Source organism: Vigna unguiculata, chromosome 9, assembly GCF_004118075.2.
Source record: "Vigna unguiculata cultivar IT97K-499-35 chromosome 9, ASM411807v1, whole genome shotgun sequence".
Lineage (NCBI taxonomy): Eukaryota > Viridiplantae > Streptophyta > Magnoliopsida > Fabales > Fabaceae > Vigna > Vigna unguiculata.
Genome location: NC_040287.1, coordinates 32,912,421 through 32,932,994, shown reverse-complemented (window position 1 = coordinate 32,932,994; position 20,574 = coordinate 32,912,421). Strand labels below are relative to the sequence as shown.

General features: G+C 30.1%; 1 protein-coding gene and 1 non-coding gene across 4 annotated transcripts in view; one reads left to right on the top strand and one right to left on the bottom strand.

Moving 5' to 3' along the window:
* LOC114163107 (protein translocase subunit SECA2, chloroplastic) overlaps positions 1–12,046 on the top strand; it is a 39,459-nt gene extending 27,413 nt beyond the window's left edge. For 2 of the 3 annotated variants that reach the window (XM_028047197.1, XM_028047195.1), the window contains 10 exons: positions 370–425; positions 4,004–4,121; positions 4,685–4,765; positions 7,439–7,518; positions 8,989–9,043; positions 9,127–9,196; positions 9,321–9,510; positions 9,587–9,710; positions 11,110–11,184; positions 11,259–12,046. In XM_028047197.1, coding sequence (XP_027902998.1) covers positions 370–425; positions 4,004–4,121; positions 4,685–4,765; positions 7,439–7,518; positions 8,989–9,043; positions 9,127–9,196; positions 9,321–9,510; positions 9,587–9,710; positions 11,110–11,184; positions 11,259–11,423 — 1,014 coding nt within the window. In that variant the 3' untranslated portion in view covers positions 11,424–12,046. The remainder of the gene's footprint in view (positions 1–369; positions 426–4,003; positions 4,122–4,684; positions 4,766–7,438; positions 7,519–8,988; positions 9,044–9,126; positions 9,197–9,320; positions 9,511–9,586; positions 9,711–11,109; positions 11,185–11,258) is intronic. The other variant, XM_028047196.1, reaches the window with a different exon arrangement.
* A 2,836-nt stretch (positions 12,047–14,882) lies between these two features.
* TRNAA-AGC lies at positions 14,883–14,955 on the bottom strand. Its single transcript has one exon. It is a non-coding gene; the product is annotated as a tRNA-Ala (tRNA).
* Between the last annotated feature and the right edge of the window lie 5,619 nt (positions 14,956–20,574).

Sequence of the window (20,574 nt, the reverse complement as noted above, 5' to 3'; positions counted from 1 at the left end):
ATAATTTCTTGACTGACTTTTTTTTTCGAACACTTTTTTTTCATATAGCTTACTGTTCGATAATGAATAATGTTAACTTGGTATCAAAGTGTTATTTACTTGTATATACAAAAAAATATACTGTAGGCATATTTGCATCATGTAATAAATATTAGTACTTATGCCTCCAATAATATATTATTTGGGCTTCGTGAGAGTTTGGGACAGTATACTGAAGTTCTACTCAGCTAATTTAAGTACCTCAATGATGGAAACTTATCCTTTTCTCCATTTATTTGTAAAAATACAATTATTATTATTATTATTATTATTACATCATCATCATCCTGGCACTTTTGTTCTCACATCTTGTAATATTCTTTTCTCTAGCTGCGTGGCAGAGCAGGGAGACAAGGGGATCCAGGATCAACACGATTTATGGTCAGGTAGTAAGAGTAGACTACTCACTTCTCAATCTTACTTACTGGCAAACTATTGTTTTGATCTTTGGATGCTGTAATTGTTTTTGGATAATGTGATAAGTGCATGTTTGGTTTGACACAATTAATTAAACGTGATGTGATCCACATCCAAGCTGAAACTACTTTCAGTAGCTACTATTTTTTACATCTGAAAAATGGATCTAAGGTTTCAAATGCCAAACAACGCACTATTATTGTAAATAGAAGAGAGAAAATAGCCAAATTCATTGGTTTTCACGGGGTTCTATACTAGTGGGAGTGTGTAACATAATGTCTACATGGCAACAAGGTATTGGAAAGTATAATAGTGTTAGAATCTTGTAGTTGTAGATATGTTAGAATCCTATAGATATAGTAATTAATTGATATAATGATCAATTGATGATATTCGGAATATTATGTAATTTTTTTCTCCTCTATAGATTGAATAGCTCCTCTATAGATATACGCATTCTTAATTTCTCTCTTCTCCACATGATATCAAATCTAACAAGAAGGGAACCCTAATTTGTGTTTTTCTCGAGAACCCACTGCCACTGCTCTTAGGTGTTAAAGTTTTTGAAACCGAGTATGTTTTCCAATTTCTTTTTTTCCCTTGCTGTGTTTCATTGTTCATTGCTACCAGCAACGCTGTTCCTTGCTGACAAGGATTTGGCAAGCTTTTTTTGGCTGACAATCACAACCACTGGCACTGCCATGTTGTGGACTAACCCTGACAACCTCTCTTGCATAGAATGACCCATGCCCTCATCCCCCCAAACCCCTCTCACCATATTTCACTCTCTGCTGCCACCTCTGATGTCAGCACATCCAGCTATCTTTCTAATAGATATCTTTGTGACCAGACTCACCTTGCTATACTTGTTTTGATTTGTGGTCCTTCTTCCATTCCACATTGTTTGGCTAATATCCTCTGTTTGGCCGACTATTCTATGTTTGAATACTTTTTACACTATTTGACTTTTGTTTCTCTCTCTAAGGCTGATTTATGAAAACTACGAAACCTAATGCATCAGTTTTCACCAACTTTGTGGTTGTCTGGCTATCTACTTAACAACCAGGATTGCAATAACTATGCTTCTTGGTCCTCAAACATAAATGTTGACTTAAGCATCAAGGTTATCTTCACCATAGCACTAAAGAAGAAATTGTGTTTGAATTGAAAGTGTCCAGCCTAAATGGAGTAACATTGATGCTCAACCTTGTAGGGTGTCTACTATTCATTCCTCAATCAAATATATTTTTTTCACTCCCACGGCAAGTGTAAATTGGTTTGGACATGGGCCAAGTCAATTTATATGCTAATGATATACAAAATGTCTAGAGTATGTTAGCACCACATGGATGCGATTCTGTGCCACAGACACTTCATGGAATCATGCCAACCTATTCAAGTCATCTAAATAATCTTCATGATGTTAATGAACTTTTTTCATTTGCTGCCCTTGCCAAGGAATTGGAGAATCCTGATTGCCTTTTTGCTTTGCTAACTTTGTATGGTTTATCTGTAGAGTACTCCTAGGTTGGGACTAGATTTTAGGATCCCCTTTTGCCCTCACTATGTCTACTACTTGGTCTTCTTTGCTTTGCATTCCTTCTAAGCCAACCACTGACTCAATTAATTCAACCTTGATCTTACAAGGAGGTGATAACGACACCTATCACAAAATAAATGTGATCGTAGGTCACGGTTCAAGTGTGACCATTGCAGCAAAATTAGTCACACCATTGATTTGCTTTGCATGATCGACCATCTAAAACAACTCATGTAGTAAACTTCACCCTTTTTGATTCTACTACATAGTCCGCTCCTACAAAGTATGTTCTTGATCACTTCCTACTGCCAACAATTTTCAACAATTTCCATGGATGGTATGGGGATCGTTAGTGATACGATCCTAACAAGAAAGATGACGATCTTTTCTGACTTTGGATTTCTTTTGTAAAAATAATCAATATAATTAGAATAAAGAACGTGGAATAAGATTGATATGAAATGCACCACAATCTAGCAGATTGATAAGAAAAGGAAGATTCGCTACAAAGAGGTCCCTCTTTGATAAGAATCAAGGATAGACGCCACAATCAAAAGATTGATAAGTCAAAGACTCCACAATTAAAATTGATAAGTCAAGGAAGATTAGTCAAGACGATGTTAATATCTGATAAGAACTTGACACTCTAATCCAAGAACCAAGAAAATATTCTCTTAAAAAAATAATTTCATTAATAACCGAAGTGAATAAAAAAGTTTTGAAAATGCGAATAAATAGACTTTCCTAGGACTCTAAAGAAAGGTTCAACGGTAAGGGCCTGACAATCAACTTAAGAAAATAAAAACTGAAAAGATAACAAAAGATATAAAAAATTATCAAAAGATATCAAATATATCGGAAGATAACAGAAGATATCAAAAAACAACAAAGATGTCAAAAGATAACAAAAGATATCAAAAAATATAAAAAAGATAAGCTGGATTAGTTTGTGTAGCCTCGCCATGTGGTCAGGGTCGCCCAACAAATTTACATAATTAAATTTAGGGTTATATATGTTTTTGATCCCTCAAGTTTCAGTGAATTTTGGAATTAGTCCCTCTTCGAAACTTTATACCAATTTAGTCCTTCATCTTTAGAAGTGCGTCAATTTAGTCCTTCTTACCAAATTTTATGAAGTTTATTTGACATTTTAAACGCATTTTGTGATAATATTTGAGTTAACATTGAAGCAAAAATGTTTCAAACGGTGTAAATAATTCAAATACTATCATGAAATGCACTTGAAATGTCAGATAAACTTAACAAAATTTGGTTAAAATGACTAAATTCACGCATTTTTAAAGATGAATGACTAAATTGGTCAAAAGTTTTGATAAGGGACTAATTCAAAATTTCGCTGAAACTTGAGGGACCAAAAACATATTTAACCCTTAAATTTATTTATCTAAATTATTCTTTAATTGTATGATCTTCATGTCCTTTTAATGCTAAAAGTTCCGCTTCAAGTTCTTCTTGTATATGATCAGGAGATAGTCCTCTATCATACCATTCTTCCTGATGAGGCTCGGGGTCACATCACTTCCTATTGTCCTGAACTTAGGCCTTCAGTTCCATTGCTTCTGATGCACACTAGTAATTCTCTTGCTAACGTCTCACTATTTGGGCTTATGGACTATCAATTCTGAGGCCATTGATTAATAAGTCAGTTCACAACACTTTCCTTTCAAGAATAATTTTGTTGGTCAATATAGTCTGAAAGGAATTGGAAGGCCAAATTAAAATTTACTTTCTGTCTGCATTTGAAGGTTCTTCCAATATACAAAACAGTTGGTATTAATATACTGTCTTTTTTATTAAACTATTGATGTATATATTTGGATTGATGTCTTGATTTTTGCTTAAAATGGGAAATCCTTCAGTTTTATGGATGAGCTGTCGAATACTATTTTCTTCTTAGTAGTGTATTTTGAGGGGAGCGGGATGACTGGGTGTGGTTTACTAATTAAGGCTGTCAGTTAGTTCTTACACTATCTCATCATGTTATAGCTTGCAGGATGAGATGTTTCAAAAGTTCAATTTTGATACTGAATGGGCAGTGAGACTTATCTCAAGGATTACAAATGATGAGGATCTGCCAATTGAGGGTGATGCCATTGTAAAGCAGGTTATTATCTATTTATTATTTAAATTATTATGATTGATAAGTAAATATTTGGTCTAAAAAGAATTTAGGGTGTTTAATCGTTTTCTTGTTTTGTAGTTTTTAAAAGTAATTTTATAAAACAGTTTTCAAAAACTGAAAACTAATTTCTAGATTGTAGGAATGGGTAAAGAAGACGGGATAGTGCAAAGAAGTACATGAAAACCAAAAGTAGAAAACCAAAATAACTTCAAAGGCTCTCTAGTTTTTTATTTTAACATCTGTAAAAGTATGACTTTTGAAAACTACTTTCAGAAGCTATCAAACGAATTTTTTTTTCTTTACAATCAGAAAACTGTTTTCAAGAATAGGAACAAATAGGCCCTTAACTCTGTTTTTCTCCCCTTTTCTTTCTTTTTCATGATAAATTTCTCCTTTATTCAGTGGAATAAAATATTGATTTTTCTTCTATTTACATACTTTCTGTGTGGTCTCTTTTCCCATCTTTTTTATTCTTGTGTCTGTCATATGCTGTAATTAATGAATTTCATATTTCCAATGCTAATTGGGAGACAACATGTTTATAGCTTTTGGCGCTGCAAATCAATGCAGAAAAATTCTTCTTTGGCATAAGGAAGAACCTCGTTGAGTTTGATGAAGTGTTGGAGGTATGTTTCGACTACTAAGAGATGTTTAAAAAATACACATTCCAGAGAGGTTACGCAATTAGTTAGATGTTGTCTACTGCATAACAAGTTATAACTTCTGTTGTCATATTTTATATTGATTGAACTACGTAAAACTGTAATTATTTTTGGAATGAAATAGACTTTTATTCCATGCCAAACTTTGTTCAAGTATTAAGAATAACGTGCAATAATATCAGTAGTGGTCAATAGCACACAATAGCACTGCAATGTCCACTAGAAACAAAGAAAATGAAGTTGATAAACGAATGAAGGTGCTAAAGGTCAAATTGAATGAAGATGTGATCTCACGTAGGAAACAAAATGATAAGAATTACAAGAAAAAAAAAACGGAGGAAGAAAACAAGCATAAAAAGAGATCCAATTTGAAATTTAAAATTCAAATTGAGCCTTTAGGGATATTAAGGCAATGAAGAGTGTTGAGAATATATGCCTAAATATCTGGAAAATGAACTAGCTTTTAGAAGGTTATTTTTAATGTTCAATTTTTAAAACATTCTTTAGATAAAAGAAAGATATTAGATTATTTTTTTGATTTAGGAAGTTAAGATTAAGATATTGTTAGTATTTGATATTTTGTTACATTTTCTCTTTCTATATAGAGAGTCCATGAATAAAATACTGTTGGAGCTTCTTCACATATCTTTTATCCTTCTAAATTATATTTTCTAAATATAAAAGCTAATATTATTAATCATATACTAAACTATTATAAAACTATAATGTACTCTGCACTACTTTCGAGAAATGCTAACACACAATTTGAATACACTTATTAATTTAAATTTATTAGAAATCAGAATTTTGAGGGTCTCAATTATTTAACGAGTCTCGCTCATCATTTTGTAGTTTTTAATCGATTTTAACCAATAGTAGAAAGTGTGATAGACAGATCGTGTATATTAGGTTCATGAAAGAGAGAGAACAGAGGAACTGAACAAAGTGTTATTGATATTACAAAAGCCACATAAAATTCTGTACAGAGATTGTATTTATAGAAATACGAGAAAGACAGCTGTATAAGAGAAAGGACAGCTGTACATGACAGTGTCCATGAGTAACTAATATTATCATATACTAACAGTGTAGCTAAACACTCCTATTAAGAATATAGAAAAAAAAATATTAATACATAATTATAACTATATATAGAGACACGCATATAACACAATAATATCTGAATATAACTAAATTTATGAATAAAAATTTGTAATGATTAAGTAGAATTAGTATAATAATAATAATGGGAAAGAATATAAAATATTATATAAAGCTTGCTTTAAGTTATGGAACAGACTAATAGTTTGTTCAAGTTACACAATTATTATTTGATCTCTCTCTCTCACACACGCAAGACATGATACCTTGTGCCAAGAAAATTCCCTTTACACCACTTAATAACTTTTTATAATCAATCTAACAGTCAAATCATTGACATTATCTTTGTGTTACTAAGTATGTCAATTTTGACCTAAATTGGACATTTGTAGGTGTGATATCTAGCAAGGAATATTTATTTTTATTTTAAATAGCACATTATCTCTAAAAATGAGGTATTGCGTGAAGTAGTAATCAGTTTTTAATTTGAATGAAACTTTTTGAACTTGATTTGCTTTACAAAAATTTCACTTTGCAAATTTGATTTTTAATTTCATATTCTATTGCAAAAGCTTGCACTTGGTGTCAATTGATCCGGCATACTGCAATCTTCTATTGACTACACTCATAGTATTATATTCTCTGAAAGATAAAACAGATACAGGGTTTCACACACATTTGACTTGGCACACTTTGTCACTTGATTTCATTTTTCTTCTTCTTGCCAAACCCCTGGAAATAAATCTACAGAAATTGATAAAATGAACGAATACAAACCAAATATTCTGAAAATACGAAAAATAGTTTATTCCAAAGGATTCACATAGATTGGCTGGGGAGAAACAAACACAATTTCAGATTCAGATGTACATGACATATATATATTAGCGGAGAGAGAAATATGGGCCATCTAACCTGCAGAATGTCATTAGTATTGATTGACAAAAGAATGTTTTGACCTTAGAAGAAGCTTTGGAATTCCAAATTGGCACATCCAAGGCAAAGATTCACCTTGTAGGAGAATGTTTGAGAAACTAAAAGTAATATTGGAAAAAGAACAGTAGAATCGTTCCGTATTCTCATACAAGATTAACCAATAAAGGGGCACTTTATTAGCTTATCTATCATATTGGCTTCTTAAAAATATGAAAATTGTAGGAGCATACAGAATCATGTTAAGTAAACAAATATTTGATAGGATAATTGTGAGCAGTAATGGACAAAGAAATCTAAGAAGGGATATCACTTAACTATTCTCCCAAAATATAATTTTCGTGCTATCTCCTATTTATTAAGTAATCAGAATAAAAAAATTAAAATATCATTGAGAAATAAATTCCTGAGAACTTATGTGAGTCACATTCAAGAATGTTTAACTGTATATATATTATATATATATGTGTGTGTGTGTGTGTGTGTGTGTGTGTGTCATTGAGTAAAATTTTGCCCACTTATATAGAACAGAATTGTGGAATTTATCTTCAAGTATGCAAAATCATTATCAACTAATTTGTTTTTGTATTATTATTTTATAAGGTGCAACGAAAGCATGTTTATGATCTAAGGCAATTAATCTTAACAGGAGATGATGAAAGTTGTTCCCAACACATACTCCAGTGAGTGCCTTTAAATTCTTATCATTGCTGTTAGGTTTAAGTACTTATATGATGAGTAGTTTAAGCTATTATTACTGCCTTGTAGGTGGCTGTTAAGTATTAATTAGCTCTAAATTAGATGATTCTGTTTTGTAATTAATATAGTTCATGGTTGGACCTAGAGTTTCATTGTTAGCCTTCTTCTAAATCTACAGTGCCTGGTTGCCTACTATATTGTGCCTATCCCATTTGATAATGTCTATCAAGGATTATTGGAATGCCGCCTTGATTGTGGTCACCCTTAACCTACCTCAGTTGCAGCATCTTTGGTGGCCTCAATTGAAATATCAAAAGCAGTGTTTAGTTCCGTATCAACTAGAGACATGACATAAATAGAGTTTATAAAACTTAAGCACTTCTCATTTTGTAAGTCACTTTTAGGAGATTGAATTAAGTCTTAAGTCCGACTCTAGGCTTGTAGACTAAGTTTATGTGTGGGCGGATGGAGAGGGTTGGAAAGCTGCCTCAATTGTGGTCACTCTGGTCCAGTCTTAGCTGTAGCCTCTTTGGGAGTTTCCTTAATGGTAATCTCACGAGTGGTGTTTGATCTAACATCAAGTAGAAATATGGATTAAATACAGCATATAAAACTTGTCCAGTCTTCACATTACAAGTTAGACTCTTAGGTACAACTTCTGTGGGGGATGATGAATCATGTTCTGTCAGGGAGTCCCCTTCAAGTTCTGGTGTTATTGATACTGGTCATAGTAGGACAAATCACTTTTGTCATTTTAATCTTTAGCTTTTTCAGGTTCATTTATTTGTAATTTAAATTTTAATGTCTCTTGTCTTTCATTCTATTTGTTCAAACATTTTGGCATTTTGATATCTTATTTTATTATTCAATATTAGGATCAAATTCATTTGAGGAATGGTCAGACTCAATCTTCCCATCTAAATATCTTATTCCGAGTCTTTATCATTTCTTTGGAGCATGAATAATTTAAGTTCTTGATATGACTCACTGCCCTAGCCTGAAACAGATATTTCTTGTGTCCTTGTTTTTGGCACTATCGTAATTATAATTTCCTGTATTCTTTAAAAATCTAAGTTCTAACTCTACTCTACTAATATTGTCTTGATACTATGATACAAACAATAACTTTACCTTCAGATTCTGAGTTGGGCTCAATAAGTAATATAAAATGTGAATTAATTCTATAAGATACACAAGAGTCAGCTGTCTTGGACCTTTTCTTTCTGCTCTAAAGTAATAAAATATAACTTATATGATCCTGACGTGCGTCTAGAAAAGGATTCTGATATAGCTTGGGTTTTTTACTTACAAGGGTGTTGACTGTTGAGACTGGAATAGGAGTCATTGACTTTTGTTCACCTTTTTGTGATTGAGGTTTATTCTTATGTAGTTATATTTTCTTTTCTACTGCTCTTTCCTCCCTTCTTTCTTTGATTTGTGTGCACTGCCTATAGGTACATGCAAGCAGTGGTTGATGAGATCGTCTTCAATAATATTGATCCAGTGAAGGTGGTTCAGCTTTTTCCTCTAGCCTTTTGCATATTTCTTACCCACCCATTCCTTTAATCTATTGTTTTGAATGGATTTTATAGCATCCACGTAGCTGGGGTTTGAGTAAGCTCTTAAAAGAATTCGTGACTGTCGGTGGAAAGCTGTTGCATGGTAGGCTTGTTTGCTACAACTAAGCCCTTTCACCTGCACAAATATATCACCCTCTTTAACTTTCTGTGTTTGGCTAAATCAGCTTTAACTTTTTCTAATGACACGCTCAAATGGTTTTTGGCAGAATCTTTTGAAGGAATTAGTGATCACACTTTGCTAAATTCACTTGGGCTACTAAATGATGTGAGCTCAGTTGATATTGTAAACTTTTCCCTTCCAAATTTGCCAGCGCCTCCAAATGCCTTCAGGGGAATACGCAGGAAGAGCTCGTCATTAAGACGATGGCTTGCTATCTGCACAGATGATTTAATTGGGTAAATTACTTAATTTACTGTGGATTGTAGAAGTTTAATGGAGTTCTAATAGTCACTGATCATTAGCATAATGTAGGAATGGGAAGTATCAAACCACTTCTAATCTTCTTCGCAAGTATCTTGGAGATTTTTTAATTGCTTCATATTTAAATGTTGTTGAAGAGTCTGGTTATGATGAGAGACATGCAAAGGAAATTGAGGTAAGATATTCTATTCAACTATTTTTTCTTGTAATTGAACATTTTTGTTGCTTGCCGTATATTTCCTAACGTAAATAATACCTGCAATCGTGCAGAAAGTTGTGTTAGTACCATACACGGATTATTTCATTTGTGTAATTGCATCCAAAGATTTCAAAACCAATCACAAACATTAAAACGGGATACTTCATCAGGTCTGATCCTTGATTTAAGTGACTTATACAATCACATGGACCAATAAAAATAATTAATTCAGTTGATTTTGTTGAATTTTAAAACAATATACCAAATTTACTCTTATTATGGATAACTTTTAAAATTTCCTTCTCATTCTTTATTAATAAAACAACACATTCTTAATATTTATTAGGGACAAAGACAGAAAAGGAATTTAATGCTTCACAGATACTATAAAATGCTTGTAAAAAGGACTGTCAATTTCTTTTAAACTATGCTTTAAACTTTTATATTAAGGATCAGTGGGAGTATGTTCTATGTTAGGATTAATCGTAAATACTTCTAGTAGAAGCAAATTAGAAGAAAATTTAAAATGACTAAGCTAAAAACTAATTTATGCACAAGTTATTTTTTGTAAAACTTTTTTCTAGAGCTTCTCCAAAATCTGATTTTTAACTTATGCATGATTTAAGTTTTTGGTAAAACCTATTTCATTTTTTTAAAGTGTTTCAAGATAAGTTTGTGCAAACAGACCCTGTGTACTATCAGCTGCAACTAGGCAATGAAAATTGAAAATGGATTCTAGAGAACCATTTTGATATAATGACCTACAAAGGAAATTAACATAGAGCCCATAGAACAATAGTTTGCCTTAGGTTAAGAGGAAATGATGTGAGTGTCCTAAGGTTTTACTCCATTTTGTCATCAGTATTACCATCTGTTTTTCCATCCTAAACATCCATACTCAAACACAATGAAACTTTTACTTTTGACAGTTACTTAGACATATTAGATTTACAAAGCAATGATCCAAAATTTGTACCGTCGGGAAATGATACTGCAATAGTAATCCTACCGGCCTACACAGTCATTGCCTATCATTTAAAGTAGAAAAGAAAATATTGAGTCTTACTACAGTAATGATGAATAAAATCACCCCAATCAACTAGTATTAGATACTGTTTTTTGTTGTGATGAATGCTCCTCCCTTTCTATTGATTTAAGTCTGTAGATTAACATTTTTCTAATTTGGAGAACATTTGATGCGTTTTATACAAATGGTAAATTTTGCATTGATACCATATCCAGTATAAGATTGTTTTCTATTATCTGTTTTGGCTCACTCTATTCTAGTTGCTGCTTGTTCACCCATCTCTGGGTGGGGAGTTTTCAGTTTCTGTAAGTAAAATATTCATTGCATTTAATATTTTTTGAATTACAGAGAGCTGTTCTTTTGCAAACTCTTGATTGTTTCTGGAGAGATCATCTAGTAAACATGAATAGACTCAGCTCTGCGGTAATATGTCCTTTTGCTCTCATAAATATTTTGGCTTTCTTACCAGTTAAAGGCTTATCTCAGAGTTGTGGCAGGTGAACATTAGGAGCTTTGGCCATAGAAATCCTCTTGAAGAGTACAAAATTGATGGTTGTCGGTTTTTTATCTCAATGCTAAGTGCCACTCGGAGGTTAACTGTAGAAGCACTGCTGCGGTATTGGACATCTCCAATGGAATCTGATGAACTATTTTTATCATGAAATTGATATAGTTCAAGAAAATTCTGCAAGGCCAATCTTTTGCGCAAAAGCTAATGGTGTTTCAACTAGTCAGTTGTTTTACGTGATATAGATGCGAAAAAGTTACATGGCTTTTGGAGCACAGGTTCCTTCATCTCGCAGCAGTGTTCTCCTTCTTCTGCTTTGTCAAAGATGAGCGTGCACCTTATTACATTGGTATCACGAGATAAAGAAATTTAATATCTGCGTTACTTGAGGCTTGGAGAAGGGTCTTAACTTTTTCCCCCTTCCCCTTTTTGACAGGCGAAGCAATCAAAGGAGCCGATCCTATTTATTTGAATGCTTTTGCTTAGTTTACATGATTAAAATGAGGTTTGCATGATGGACTGATGGTGCCTGGAGTTTAGCAAGAGCTGTGCTTCCCATCCAAATTGTTCTTCCAAAAAGAACACGAAGCTATTCAAGTTATGCACAATCCTGCATAATATTTTTTTTCTTTGACATTGGTCATTGTGGATCACGTTTAGTATTAACAGAAGTCGTAGTGTATCATGTTTTATCCCGAAGAGTTTATACAAAAAGTACAGAATGTAAAATATTAAGCATCTATAATGTATAATGCAATGAATTACATCTGCTGTTCATTCATTTTTGTTTTGAAAATTATTTCTCTTCCTGCGCTACAACTAGAGGGCGCCTTTTGTATCCATGTTCTAAGCCATTTGTTCATTATTTGTTTATTCTTAAAAAAAAAATGATATTTTAATTCATTTTTTTTAATCAAATTTTAATTTACCATTTCAATTACTATTAGATTATCACATTACAAAAAAAATAAAAAAAAATAATCTAATGATAATTGAAATAGTGGGTTAAAAATAGATAAAAAAATAGTTTAAAATATTATTATTCAAAAAAAAAAAAAACCCAGAGGTGAGTGTTGCGTTCTGGGGCTGCATATTAGATATAGAGGGAAGTGTCTTCCTACACCTCCATAACTTTCTTTCTGCACTTCTATAATTTTTTTTTTCCATTTTATCCTTTCCAGATCGTCTCATCCAAAAGTCCTTTTTAAACTTTTGGATTGTACTTGGAAAACCAAAAATGATTTTTAGATTTTCCGAAAATTAGTTTTAGATTATGTATTCCGAAGTTAATAACTTTCAAATTACACTATGTGGAGGCAATTCAAAAACTATTTTTTTGAAAGATTTTGTAATTCAAAAAACTATTTTTTTTAGAAATAAAATGACTTTCAAATTACTTGAAAAACTATCAAAAGGCAAAATGAAAAGTTTGTCTATATGGGATGCAGGAAAAAAATTTATGGTGCAGGAAGAAATTGGCCAGATAGAGATGTATGTAGGAAATATTATATTACCTTTTTTCTACTATTTATTATATGAACTTGTCTGTAGTAGCCCATGCTGATTAAAAATTGAAAAATCAAACTTATGCGCAGTTGTAAAAGTAAGAGAAATGTGTGTAGCAGTATCCCAACTTCAAAACATATATAAACTTATTCTTGATTTCGTTATTATTTGGAAAATATCAGAAGAATTATTTTTACCTGGTAAATGCACGTAGTATTGTCTCGTATTATTTCTTTGTTATTTTCCCTTCAGTAAAATTATCCTTTAACATGGTTTGTATCTCCTCACTAATTGAACTACAGTAGGTGAGAGCGATGGTGATGTAGCTTGCACTAAAGTGGATGCTAGGTGAGTAATTGAGTAGAGAGAAATAGAAGTGAAATCGATTAAAATGCGGGATTCTTTAACTGCAATAATTTGAAAAGCCTGTGTGGGCTTGTTGATATAGGATAAGGCCTGGGTTCATAGTGTTGCAGTGAAAGTGTTTAATTGAATGGTATCTTTGTCTAACTTATTCGGGTGTTTGTTTTTGGTTTGGCGTACATGGCAAAGCATCAAAACGATAAGCAAGAATGTGTTGAAATTGGATAGAAGATGCAATTAATGGTGAGATGAAGTAGATGGTAGCATATTGAATAATTTGATTTAGGGTTGAATAGGGGGATATGCTTCGTCTTCAGTCGCATTTGTTTCGTGAATAGCGCTGTCCTCATTATGGTTTGTGGTGGCAAGTGGCTACGACTGCTATGCTATATCACACATCACATGCTTCTGCTCACTGCCTGCTATTGCCAATCACTCACTCATACACAAACTTAAGCTGCCCCACAAAGTGTACATCATAATTTCATTTTAAGTTTATATAAGTAAGAAATTATCTTATGTGTGTATCACAAAAAATCAAGTTACTCTAAAACTACTATTCTTTTAGTTTCTTTTCATCTTTAATTTTTTATTTTTTTTCATCTCACTAAAGATGACAATGAAGAACGAGTCCCGTGGATCAACTCACAAGAAAAAATGTGGAACAGATTAAATATTTTAGTTTGTTGACTTGTTTAGGTCCGTCCCGCATAAGTTTCTGCTGTCTGCACGAATCAATAGCAAGTTGACAAGCATTTGGTCTACATAGCCCTGATTACTTAAATTCCTAAAATCTAGTTGTTCTAGCATAACATTAACATGTCTTTATATTTTTTGTAAATAACTTATACATTTACATTCAATTTTTTCTTCTGTTCATTTAAGAGTATTTTGTTGTTCACATTTAATCTATCCAAAAGTAACTTTCGTCATTTACATTTATTCTCTTGTTTCAATTTATTTCAAAGTCATTTCTATTTTTAATATATTCATACAAGTTATAAATTAAAAAATTTTAAATATCAATTATTTTAAGAAATTGACTTATATAAATTATCATTTCTACTAATTTAATTAAAAAACAAGTAGAGGATGGTAGAAAAATGCGAGTGTTAGTAAGTAATTTTTCATCCTCACTTCTTTATCTTCTTTCAATTGAATGTTTAAGGATTATTTACTGGTTGGAACCGTTCTATAAAATTATAATTTTAACGTAATATGATAACTTAAAAATATTTTAAAATTTTAAAAAATTTATATCACATTTTATAGTAGAAAAGGTTAATAGACTCAAAATAATTAGAAGATATTTATTATTATCTCGTTATAAAGACAAATGCAAATCCAATCTCATTACTAATTAGTTATCAGACCTTATTTGCTTACTAAGTCAAGCATTTCTTAAAACTAATAATTTATTAAATATGTCGTAAACAATGTTCTTTAAGTTTTGAATATTCTCCGTAGATGTTTTTTAAGTCTTTTTTTTTGTATTGGATTTCTTACTTTAAATTATGTTATTTTAATTTCCAGTTATTTTTCTAAAAAAATTAATAAATAAGTAAAACATCGCAAAAAGAAATCAATCACAGTAAATAAAATATAACATATTTGGGTCTATCACTAATTAGAAAAAAAAAATATTAAGCATATGAAGGAAAATGGAGATGAAGGATTTAAAAACGCATGGAAAAAAACGTCAAAATGAAGGGTTTAAAAAGGCATGAAAAAAAACGTGAAAAAATGGAGATGCGGGGTATCGATCCCCGTACCTCTCGCATGCTAAGCGAGCGCTCTACCATCTGAGCTACATCCCCATTTGATTTTATATTATTATTAATAATTCTTATACTTTCATAATATTAACATTTATATAATTAAAGTATTGAAATTTATTATTTAATAAGCTATTCCCAAACTATTCACATCAATATTACTTTTTTTTCTCATAAAAAATATATGCATATATATTCCCGTCATTTAAATTTATTTTTTACGAGAGGAGTCTATTTTTAAAAAAAAAATATAATATTAAGTATTTTTCTCCACAATAAATACTAATAATGTTAACTAATTAATCCAGTGCAACTATATATATATATATATATATATATATATATATATATATATATATATAATTGTATTAAAAGATAATTCTTACTTATATGTCCATAGAAACATTTAACTAATTTGAAAACACTAAATACCTTCTATGGCCACCTTACTTCAATCATATCTGTTCCGTAGCTTCCTATCTCTCTAATCCATTCACCACTTTCAATTACATTAAAAAAATATTTCATTGATAATATAACATGTTTCTAATATAATATGTATACTTTCTTTTCTGATAAAAACTCTTCATTTTTTAACTTCATATTATCGTCACTATAGATTACCCTTCTTCTTTTAACATCAATACTTTGTAGTAAAAATAATAATTTTAAATTGACGATTTTATAATTTCTATGCGTATTACTTTAAATAACCTATAAATAACGTGATATAGTTAGAGTTTCTTTGATGAGTCCACTAATAAGAAGACAAAAAGTACAATAAACCCTTATTATAAATATTTTTTACATAAAAAACATAAAAATATTTATTTAATTCTCATAAATGAAAATATAATAGTAATACATGAACTTATAAATATTTTTTTATGTTATAAATCATCCAACTTGAATAGTTTTTTAAGAAAATAGTACTGAGAAGATACAAAACTAACAACATATAATTTAACCTCTTATCTAAAATCCTTAAACAGTAAGTATATGAGTTATTTTTTTAGGGTATTCAATCTTTTATTTCTATTCAATTTGAAATTTAGATTTGAAATTTACAACATTTTCTCTCTCAAATGTGACATTGATACTTCTCTCAAACTCAATATTGCAAAAGAAAATCTTAATAAAGTGAAAATATATATTATAATGTAATGAAATCTTTAGTCAACTTCAAATCTTGAATATATTACTATTTAAAAGTTAATTATATACAAATTTAATCTCTTAAAATAACTAAAAATATTTGAAAAATATATTTAATTGAACAACAACAAAAATCTAATAAAGCGATGATCGATGTTCTGAGCCACATATTTGGATAGCATAATTTGAATGATAAAGAGTGTAGAGTGAAACCACCATAAATAGCTCAATCAACCTTGACTTTCGGCAGTGAGACAAAAATAAAGATTATTATTTCTGTCCCTATTAAGTATTAGCTACTTCAACAAGCAATCTAAGTCTCTTAACTTCATTATTTTCTACTCTATTATCCTTAAACAAACATTAAGGTCGTCTTAATCTCTTCTTTTCCAACATTTAATTAATTGATTATGTCCAAGTAATCCAAAAAACACAGTATACAACTGCTTAATCATCTCAGTTCCGTGTTTCAATTTTTATTCCAAGTCATATAATCAAATTCTAAAACATACAAATACTGAAATAAATTAACTGATATTAGATAAGCACTGATCTAAATGCACTAAATTATGAAGATTACTAATTAAGGAATGACGTATGAAAGATTTGTGAAATCTGATTTTTTGAAAATAAGTTTTCCTGCACTTTGGTGTTGTTAAAAAAATTCTAGCAATAGACACAAAATGATCACAAATTTTTGAAATCCATTTGTATTTTGTTTTTTTTTTTCAAAATTTTGACCCAATTGTGTAATGTAGGAAAGTTATGGTAAAAAAATGTAATAAAAATAAGATATTTGTTTTTTTTTCTCATCAATAATTGGAAGACCAAAATAACTATGTTAAGGCTTTGAAAACTCTATAGTTGGCCATGCTTATATTTTTAAGAAATCTATTTATAATCTTAAGTGCTTACGAAATTCCAAAAGGTTTTCGTGGTAGAATTAATACAGCAATGTATAAAACGTCAACTTAAAAATAAATGTGTGTTACAAGTAGATAACATGATTCCTCATAAACCAACACGTCTTCAAATTGAGCCAAATCGATTTTAATGACAAACTAGAATTATTATTTAATCCTTCCAACTTTTCTCTAATTTATATATCTTCTAAATTTAAAAAAAAATACACAATTAAAAGATAAAATACTATTAAGAAGCCACTAAAATATGAGGAGATAAATCATAAAAAAGTTGAATATATATCATGAGAACGTGCTTTACCTTAAAAGAGTTATGACTTTTTATTCTTTCGAAAGTGTGTAAAGAAAACGAAGAGAAGGTGAATAATGATGAAACAATTAACTTTTTGAACCCACTAAACTGAAACATGATCTGTTAAAATAGTTACACGACAATAAGAATAATTGGTACAAGGATATAATGGCATTCAAGTTTTAACTTTGACTGATGCATAATAACTCGTACAATGTGGTACCTATTTAATTATATTATAGTTGACCTTCAATACATAAGTGTTTAATTTTGTCTACACTCATTTAATGACACTGAAGAGAAGTTGTCAACAGAAGCATTGTACTAGAAGTAGAATTTGTTGGAGATTTAAGTTTATTATAGATTAACTTATGCGGTATAAATTTTATTTTATAAAATTGAATTACATTTAAAGTTAAGTTAATATAGGGGTATTAAAGTGAGCCAATTTGGTTATGTAGGTTGACTCACTACGAGTTGAATTAACAAATGGTCAGCTTAACTCGACTCATTTTTTGATGAACTAGAAATTTTGCAACCTGATTTGATTCAACACGGATTTGGTGGATTAGTGGATTTGCTCACTTATGAATGTTTGTTTTATTTTGCAATTTATTTTATATATGTATTGCATTACAATGAGAGTGAATTGACTTTGTTTATTTTGTATAATAGTGGAATCAAAATATTCACCTAATTTTCAAAATATTATTATAAAGTTAATAGTTAAAGATTAAAGTATCAACATATATAACTTATCAAACAAATTAATTAAACATTCAAACTATTCAAATATTATTGAGTAACATTCTAACATTTAAAAATATGAAATTGTGAACCTATATAATTAGAAGTAGTAAATAATTATAACAAAAAATTTAAAAAAAAAATTGTAAAAAAATGTTGGTGGGTTAAGTGGGTCAACACATCTTCAACCCGGCTCAAACCTATTTAACTCGTGGATTAAGTGAGATGAGTTCAATTCAACCCACTTTTGAAAAAATCAAAAATTTCTCAATCCAATCCGGCTCGAACTTGTAGTGAGTCAAGTTGGCTCACGAGTTGGAACCCATTTTGACATCTCTAAGTCAATACGATTAAGAAGTGGACTTACAAACTTGTAAAGTGAAATTTGCATCCATTATATATATTCGCCTTACCGTGATAGGTCAAATAAATAATAAATTTCTTGATAGCGAAATACACACTAGATCGAACAAATAACAAATTTCGCTATAATAGATTCTAACATATGACTCTATATTATTTTAAAAAGTGAACTTTAAATCTAACTCAATCTTATAAAATTGACTTATAAGGTAAAATTTTATTCAATTATATCCCGTTAACTCATCTTATATTTAATCGATGTAAGAATTTTAATAGGAAAAATAAAAGGAATAGCATGGATAAGTTGGTGTGGTGTGGTAGGGTTTCCTTTCCATAACGGAGGAGACAAAATGAAGCGAGTACCCCACTAAGAGGGCATTCACGAAACCCAAATACATCATCACCTACAACTACAATTACAGGTAGCTACAAGCTATTCTATTCATTCATGGATACATTAGTTAGGTTTAGATATTCACACCCAAACTCACTTCACATCAAAACCAATTCATTCAATTAAAACAACAAACCCTTATTTTACTTTTACTCAATCCGGCTCCAATTAAAACAAGAATCTCAAATATCAACTAATAACACTTTGATCTATTAAATTTAATATTTAATATCCTTGTATGCTTAAAATATTTTTACTTTTAATTTAGATATTCTATTATTTAATTTTGCTGTCAACGAGATTATTTTATTTTTACTTTCATTTTCTTGTTTTTAATTCTCTCATTAATTTACACCTTTCGTTTCCAATCAATTTTCTCCCACTCTCTGGTAAAATTATTCTTAGAAAATAAGAGTTTGATTACCAAATGGAAAAGACAAAAAACAAGTTGATGGGTGAATTTGAGACAAGTGTCATTTCGTTAACGACAAAAACAAACTCTTAATTGCAAATAAACACACAGATTTAATGAAGTATTTAAAATTTAACTAAGTCCTTAAACAAAAAGTGATTATTAAACAAATATTAAAATAGGTTTTATAAAGTTCTTAGAAATTTAAAATATTTTTTTCACCATCGGGGAAGTAAAATTTTTTGTATTGGAAAACCAAAACCAAAATAAACTCGTTACCCAGAGACTAATATATACAATTAAATCAAACTTGAATTTTTTATTACAAGATTCATGTATCAAATAATTTGTGTCAATAACTTTTGATTTTACGTAACTAATTATAATGTCACTAGATTTCAGTGAAAGTTAAAAAAAAAAAAAAAAAAAAACTGTATGTAAATTTTTCATCTTGAGGAACAATTTTGTAACGCTGTGAAAGATACATGTGATTTCTAAAGATGTTATTAGATAAATAATTGTTACTTCAACAATCAATTATATTAGAAAAGAAAATCTTATCTTTATTCATAAATTTAAAATATAATTGTTAGAAGTAGAGTTTAAGTTTAACTCAATCCCATAAAATTCGACTTGTTCAAGAAGGTATATTTATCTTGTGCGAAATTAGGAGTGGTTCGTTAGTGGCCTAATAACGGGTGAACATAATGTCTAAAAAATCTCACTAGGATAGGTTCTAATCTGGTTATGAAGTGGAGTTTAAGACTAACTCAATCCCACAAAACCAACTTGTAGAATGAGAGTTGAACTCACTTATGTATTATGAATTGACCTTATCTCTAATGGACGTGGGACTTCCAACAATAATATTGATTATTTTCATTGCATATTTATTCCTACGTGAAACTCTTAAAAAAGACTGATGAAAAAAAGAAGTTGAGTGATTATTAAATGAATAGAGTTAAAGTTGTTTAAAGTGAATAATAAATAATAAAGTAATTAGTGAATAAAGCAATATATAGTATATAGAATTGATTAAAAAAATGTATACAGAAATAAAAGTATAGTGTATAGAATATTAGTAGCAATAGAAGAAGCTTGGTTGTTTAGTTGGTGGATATTGATAAAGAAAAGAGTTGACCTTATTGTGTGGAGCAATAGATATTAATTGTTTTTGCAGTTTAATGGGATTTACGATGAGAATATAATTAAATATGAGTTTAGTTAAAAAAGAATGATAAATTAATGAAATGAGAAATTAGAAGTGGACATGTGGTGTCTTCTCCCTGCTAAAAAGGTGGGTATAACACCGACCAGGCAACGACTTTAGTGTAGATTATTTAATTATTAGTAATTAGCAATTGTTTATGACATT